Raw genomic sequence first — 7,103 nt, 5'->3', positions numbered from 1 at the left:
TTTAATTTTTATTTTTCCACCATCGCGTGCATCATCAGACGGATCAATTTCGAGCAATACCTTACATATGTTTCTAGGGGTGCTGGCAACACCAGTAGTAGCTACTCCATCAATAGGCAATCCCAGATGAAATGCAACATCTTGCAGGGTAATAGTTACCTCCCCACACGGTAAATGAAACGTGTGCGTCTCCGATCTCCATCTTTCTATCAACACATTTATAACTGGTGGATGCAACTTCACACCGTCACCATTTATACTACTAATATATCTAAAACCTGCTAAACGTAAATAGTTAATAATATCCGCATCAGGCAGTGTCACATGATTTATATGACACTCTACTGCACGTTCATATCCCTATGAAATATAAATATTAAAAAATTATTTAAATACAAAAACAAATAGACTAAATCAATAAATAAATAGTAAAAATAAAAATAATATTAATTAATTTACCTCATCGTTTCGCCTTCAATAATCAAATATGTGACTTCGATCATGTCTTAATAGACTTGCTGGCACCATGATATGAAATCTTTGAATATATGAAAATGATAGGTGTGATGATGAATAGGAGTGAAGAACCCTATTTATAGCTCTTCTCACACCCAGAGAAGCGCAGTTTTAAATACGACTCGAGTCTTGCAAGACGTGAGTTACGTTGAAAACACGCGAAATTTATTCCGTTCCCAGTACCTTACAGTTTGTAAGACGCGATATTACTTTATCTTTTAAATTTCAAAATATATTATAATTATAATATTATTTATTATTTATTATATTTAATATTTTAAACATATAATTATTTATTATTTCAAAATTTAAAAAATATATTATAATAATTTTTATAAAATATCTATTCTAATTACTATATTTATATATTATTATATTTTAATTATTTATTATATTTAATAATTAATACTATTAATTATTATTATATTTATTTATTATATTCTTTTAATTTTTATATTTCAAGCAAGGCTGTTATATAGAATTCAAAAGAACTTTGCACTTTGCAGACTTCGAGGTCCTTCATAAATTTTGCGAGATTTTAGATCATATATGCTACATCGAGCTTAGCAATGTGCAAGTTCATTTTATCTAATTATTTTATTGACTTACCTAGAAAGTGTATCCACGTTAAATATATCTCACGTGTTGAAGGATACGAGAATTTAACATATTATATGCAGGTCTCGAGATCATCTGATATAAATAATTTGAGGATTTTTCTTTTAAATAATTTTTTAGGAGACTTGTTTAAATAATTATTTATTTGAAGTTTTTAATATAAAATTACCTGAGAGTCAGGTTTCCTCGATCTTCTATTCTCTCTCTAAAACCTTTCTCTTAAACCCTAAAAACTTTCATCTGCTTCTTTGCCTCCGCTACCATGTACCGATTTGCCTCTTCCCTCCCCTCCAAAGTGAGGTAAACACTTACACCTCCACTACCGCTACGGAAATCTCCATCTCTTTTATGTCTAATGTAATGTTTTTATTGTTTTCTAATTACATTTCCTCCTTTCCAACGTGTAGGTTGGCTAAGAACAATGCCCAATTGGTAACACTTTTCTTTTCTCTTTTGATCAGAATACACTTCTCTGTTTTATAATAGCAAGGAATTGTGATGTGGATATTTGTTTTATGTTACAGATTGGGAATAGGTTGAGTTGGAGCCGAAACTATGCGGCTAAAGACATTAGATTTGGTGTAGAAGCACGCGCCTTGATGCTTAGAGGCGTTGAAGAGCTGGCTGACGCTGTTATAGTCACCATGGGTCCAAAAGTAGTCCTCTATTTACATTTTTTTGTTCTTCTGCTTCCTCCTCTTCTTCAATTGTACTTAATATGCGAATATAAAATACGATGTAATATAATATAATGTTAAGCGGTGTAAAGTATGATTTTTATATAATAATCCTATCTATAATATGATTTTTTTGGGAAATTAAATCTGTTTTTGAAATTATTGTGAAAAGATTTTTGTACTGGGATGAGGACCGTGAAAGGTCCTTTAACTCCTTTTAATGAGTTAACGATTCTATATTATTTGGCTAAGCATTTTTTATTGGTCTCATTCTCACGGAGTTGTTTATGTACATATGCACAGTTGCACACATACATATATGGGGAGATATAATGGCTTCACATCCAGTGATGGGTTTGTGCTTTGGAAGCTGTTAAACTAAAGTTGCTGTTTTTATTAACTTTTTCACAGGGGCGTAATGTTGTTTTGGAACAAAGTTTTGGAGCCCCTAAGGTGACAAAAGATGGTGTTACTGTAGCCAAGAGCATTGAATTTAAAGACAGAGTTAAAAACATCGGTGCTTCTCTCGTAAAGCAGGTTGCAAATGCCACTAATGATGTTGCTGGGGATGGTGAGGTTCATATGTTATAATAGCCTACTATTTTAGTGAATCATGTTTGTTAATGTTGATGATTTATCCTTAGCTATTGGCTTGTATGAAAACCATAGAAAAGGCCTCCATTTTATTGAATTTAGTAAAGTTATGAGCTTAAATCCAATGTCATAAGACTTTATTTTGTCATTTTTGTTGCTATATGACACCAAAATAGATGTCAGAAATATGGGACAATCTGGGTTTTCATAAGCATAATCTAAATCTTGATGACATGGGAGAATTTACTAATTTAAAGCTTGTGTTGTTCACAGGAACCACTTGTGCAACAGTGCTCACCCGGGCAATATTTGTTGAAGGTTGCAAGTCAGTAGCAGCTGGAATGAATGCCATGGACCTTAGACGAGGAATTACAATGGCAGTTGATGCAGTTGTGACAAATTTGAAGAGCAGAGCACGGATGATCAGCACATCTGAGGAAATTGCACAGGTTTGCTTTGATAAAAGTAACTTTTGTTCTAAGACTGGATTGCTGAACATTATAGACAGGACTACTAGAATTGATCCGGTGTTTCGTATTTTAAATATTACTCATACTATTGTTTCCACTGAAGGTTGGAACAATATCTGCAAATGGAGAAAGGGAGATTGGAGAGCTCATTGCCAAGGCTATGGAAAAAGTTGGCAAAGAAGGTGTTATTACCATTGCTGTAAGTCATTTCTTGGATTCTTTTCCTTTTATCTCTTTTCGGTTACTTGAGTCATGTTCTTTATTCACTGTGCCATTTTCTGTCTGATTGGATTTGAGTTATTCTGAATTTCAGATATATTTACTTTCTGTCGCCCTTAAATTGTTTCAGGATGGGAAAACCTTGTACAATGAATTGGAGGTTGTTGAGGGAATGAAGCTTGACAGGGGCTACATATCCCCTTACTTTATAACTAACCAGAAGAACCAAAATTGTGTATGTTTTGTCTTGTAATATTTGGTGGTTCCATGGCATTGTATTGCTTCTAGTTTGCTGTATAAACATCATAATCATTTGACAGACTTTTGGTTTTATTTTGGTAGGAGTTGGAGAACCCATTCGTTTTGATCCATGAGAAGAAGATCTCAAATTTGTCCGCTTTGGTTAAATTTTTGGAATTGTCCTTGACAGTGAGTGGTTCTATCTGAGGAAAATTGCCAAGTTTTAAAAATGTAAATCATGTTATCACATTCACAGGCAAATATGTTATGTTTTTCCAGAAGCAAAGGCCTTTACTAATTGTTGCTGAAGATCTTGAAAGTGAAGCACTTGCAACTCTCATTCTTAACAAGCTTCGTGCTGGCCTCAAGGTATTGTTTGTACCTTTCCATTTTAAGTTGTAGCTACTATTTAGGCTCTTGTAATCAATATTCAGGTCTTAACTTTTCTCATTGTGGTTCATTTGTAAGGTATGTGCTATTAAGGCACCAGGTTTTGGAGAAAATAGGAAAGCTGGTTTGCAGGACCTTGCCGCTCTCACAGGAGCCCAAGTAGGTTTTCTCTCTATCTCAACTTTGAAATTTCCATTATTACTTTAACCACCATATTCTGTAACCTGTTTTCTTTATAGGTAGTAACTGAGGAACTTGGTCTCGACATTGAAAAGGTGGGAGCAGAGGTGCTAGGCTCTTGCAAAAAGGTTGGTTAATCGATCCATCTTCCTTTCTGGTATGCCATGTAGTTGAGGCTACAACAGCTTAACTGAGAACCTGCCTTCCTACACTCAGTTTCTCTAGCTCCCCATTCAACCCCCCCCCCCCACCACAAAAAAAAACATTTTTTAAGGTTTATTCGTTAATTTTGTTGTGGATTTGTAGCTGATTTCTATGGCTTGAAGTGTAGGTTACAGTATCAAAGGATGACACAATTATCCTTGATGGAGCTGGGGACAAGGCTGTTATTGAAGAAAGATGTGAACAAGTTAGTTTCATTTCTGATTTCACATGCCATTTGCAATTATCATGTTTTTTTTAGTTGCATTCAGTCACTGGCTTATGATTATGCTACAGATAAGATCTGCTATGGAACTAAGTACTTCTGATTATGATAAAGATAAGTTACAAGAGCGGCTTGCAAAGCTTTCTGGTGGTGTTGCAGTTTTGAAGGTTAGTTAGTCTAAAGAGAGATGCTGATAAATCAAAATTTGTCACTATGAATTAATGCAAAAATAAAGAAGCTATGGAATAACTTGAGTGATGTGATTGTTGTCCCTGAAACTGTTCTCTTTAAGCACTAATGGGTGTTTGTTTTGTAGATTGGAGGGGCAAGTGAAGCAGAAGTTGGTGAAAAGAAGGATAGAGTTACCGACGCCCTAAATGCTACCAAAGCTGCTGTGGAGGAAGGAATTGTTCCTGGTACGCTTTTAAATTGGAATTTGGCTGATATGGTTGATTTTGTTGGATTTATGTTGTCATATGGTACGTAAAGGGTTTCCCATTCACAGGTGGTGGCGCTGCTCTTCTCTATGCATCAAAGGAGCTTGAAAACATGGACACTGCAAACTTTGATCAGAAGATTGGTGTGCAGATTATCCAGAATGCTCTTAAGGTTAAAACTGCCTATCCTGATATTTATTGTTTCCAATGGAATGTTCTCTAACAGAATCTTTATTTGAAAATTTATAACATTAACGTGTTATTTTCAGAGATAAATTTTAGGTTTAAGAACTGTGTATGTTGTTTATAATCCTCTTTCTAGCCTATGCTATATAAGATTGTCTTGAGATGGGTACGGGGTGGGGTGAGTTGTTCTTTTGGCTGACCTGTCCTGAACCCAGAGTTGTCTTTCACCCAATCCAACCTGTACTGACTTCTGATGGTGCTCTACCTGCCCTGAATTTTAGGGTTAAATCCGTCTGGCCTCAAACACAAAAAAAAAAAAAGCTTTGGACCCATTAACTTTAAGTGTGAGTTGGTGGAGCTGATCTGACCAGCTTACCACCCCAAATTTCACCCCGGAATTAGGGCACCAAAACGTCAACTGTTCATCAACTGTAAAACATAGCTTATTGAAAACAAAATTGCAAAGTCGAGAATCATTGGAACAAAAACAGGAAACATAGAAGGAAAATAGTAAAAAATCTGATTCAAACAGAATCAGCCTACCTACAAAGAGTAGCAATAATAATAAGGGTTTTGTGCCAACTCTATCAAACTGATTTTTCATGCTGTCATCCCCAACAAGCAAACTGATCCTAGATCTAGAATAAAACATCAGATTTTGCTTAAGAAAGAGAGGAGAGTGGCAAGGAAGGGGGAGGAAATGAGGAGAAAAGGGAAGTGAGAAATCCTGATTGATATAAAGTGGCATTTTTATAATGTTATATAACATACCCCAACCCTGACTCTCCATTCACAAAACCTGACTTGAACCCAAATTTCACAAAAAATAAAAGCAGACCCTACTGGATTGGGTAATTGGATCATCCCTGTATAGGTACCAGAAAGTTTTTTGAGCTTTAAGAACTAAACATATATCATCAATGTCATTTCTACAGATGCCTCTACATACAATTGCTTCCAATGCTGGAGTTGAGGGAGCAGTGGTTGTTGGAAAGCTACTGGAACAGGATAACCCTGACCTTGGATACGATGCTGCTAAAGGTTTTTTGTCCTTCTTTCTCCAACAGAAACATATTAAAAATATTTATGGTATCAAGAAAGTTGTGAATTGGAATTTGATGATCATTTTTGCAATTATGTTTGTCCAGGTGAATATGTAGATATGGCAAAAGCAGGAATCATTGATCCTTTGAAAGTCATAAGAACAGCTCTGTTAGATGCTGCAAGGTGATTTATAGAAGCCATACTTTTTTCTTTCTGTTGGTTAGCGCCTTCATTTGAATTATGCTTTTGTGCAAGTGTAGTGTGTCTTCTTTGATGACCACAACGGAAGCAATCATTACTGAAGCTCCAAAGGATGAGAAGGAAGGAACAGCAACCCCTGGTGGCATGGGCCGCGGCCTAGACTACTAGAGATTTCACATTCGGGAACAATGGGTATGCTGTGTTTCCAAACTTGTTGACCTGAACTATAATATATTTGATAAAAGCTGATGAAAATATTTTTAGGGTCATAGACGGGGTGTTCGACTTCATGGTCGAGAACATTCTGATGCCCCATATTCATGGAGTAATTCATTGTTGTTTTTCTTTCTGGTAGCTGTTTCTTGTTCCAATCTTTGTCTCCCAACATTTCATAAAATAGCGGTGATTCATGGTCAAGGTTGTTAGGGTTGCAATCAAGACGTGCTAAGCTCCACCATACCATATCATTTTGTAACGAATATGCAAGTTTTGTTCATTTCATGGTTTCTGGTAATAGCCTGAATTTCTGAGTTGTATCATAAATAATGACAAGACACTGCTTCTGCATTGTTTAAGGAAATCAATTAATGTGCTGCAGGCATTATCCATTAGTTGAGTTAAGCATCATCTGGGATTTTTGGGTACTATATAGATCCACCCAAACCTAAGCAACTTAACCTCACTATTTGATTTCGTGCGTTTTCTTTTGTAAGATTAATCATCAAATCCTTTTTCTACCATAAGTTGGTGTAGATTTGCCTCCACTACAGGCTTACGGCTTATAGAATCTATTCAGGGATCTACTTACCTTCGTTCCAATGATGAAAGTTCTTTCATTGTGTTAAATAAGCATAAAAATGTCTGTCCTAACAAGTGAGACTCTCTTATTGTTTCTACCAAGATA

The 7,103-nt window shown here is 35.5% G+C and overlaps 1 protein-coding gene across 3 annotated transcripts; it reads left to right on the top strand.

Moving 5' to 3' along the window:
• Positions 1-1,396: 1,396 nt before the first annotated feature.
• Positions 1,397-6,810, top strand: LOC120114266 (chaperonin CPN60-2, mitochondrial-like). Of its 3 annotated transcripts, none has more exons than XM_039135232.1 (19): positions 1,397-1,434; positions 1,542-1,566; positions 1,659-1,790; positions 2,223-2,382; positions 2,679-2,854; positions 2,979-3,074; positions 3,225-3,329; positions 3,437-3,523; positions 3,614-3,703; positions 3,803-3,883; positions 3,964-4,032; positions 4,236-4,313; positions 4,403-4,498; positions 4,648-4,747; positions 4,837-4,940; positions 5,890-5,995; positions 6,103-6,181; positions 6,259-6,391; positions 6,472-6,810. In XM_039135232.1, the coding sequence occupies exons 1-18, from the start codon at positions 1,397-1,399 to the stop codon at positions 6,365-6,367; spliced, it is 1,731 nt and encodes a 576-aa protein (XP_038991163.1). In that variant the 3' UTR covers positions 6,368-6,391; positions 6,472-6,810. The 3 variants fall into 3 exon arrangements, with proteins under 3 accessions (XP_038991163.1, XP_038991162.1, XP_038991161.1); XM_039135231.1 differs by having other exon boundaries at positions 6,464-6,810; XM_039135230.1 differs by having other exon boundaries at positions 6,259-6,810.
• Positions 6,811-7,103: the final 293 nt, after the last annotated feature.

Source organism: Hibiscus syriacus, unplaced genomic scaffold (assembly GCF_006381635.1).
Source record: "Hibiscus syriacus cultivar Baekdansim isolate YM2019G1 unplaced genomic scaffold, ASM638163v2 tig00110221_pilon, whole genome shotgun sequence".
Lineage (NCBI taxonomy): Eukaryota > Viridiplantae > Streptophyta > Magnoliopsida > Malvales > Malvaceae > Hibiscus > Hibiscus syriacus.
Note: the sequence above shows the minus strand (reverse complement) of the source record. Positions and strands in the feature narration are given on the sequence as shown.

What these genes read in the sequence shown, in the direction of transcription:
- LOC120114266 (XM_039135232.1), top strand. Translation starts at nt 1,397, where the DNA reads ATGTACCGATTTGCCTCTTCCCTCCCCTCCAAAGTGAG. An exon ending in TAATGATGTTGCTGGGGATG is followed by an intron (nt 2,383 to 2,678) that starts GTGAGGTTCATA and finishes TGTTGTTCACAG; the next exon opens with GAACCACTTGTGCAACAGTG. An exon ending in GGAGGAAGGAATTGTTCCTG is followed by an intron (nt 4,748 to 4,836) that starts GTACGCTTTTAA and finishes TCCCATTCACAG; the next exon opens with GTGGTGGCGCTGCTCTTCTC.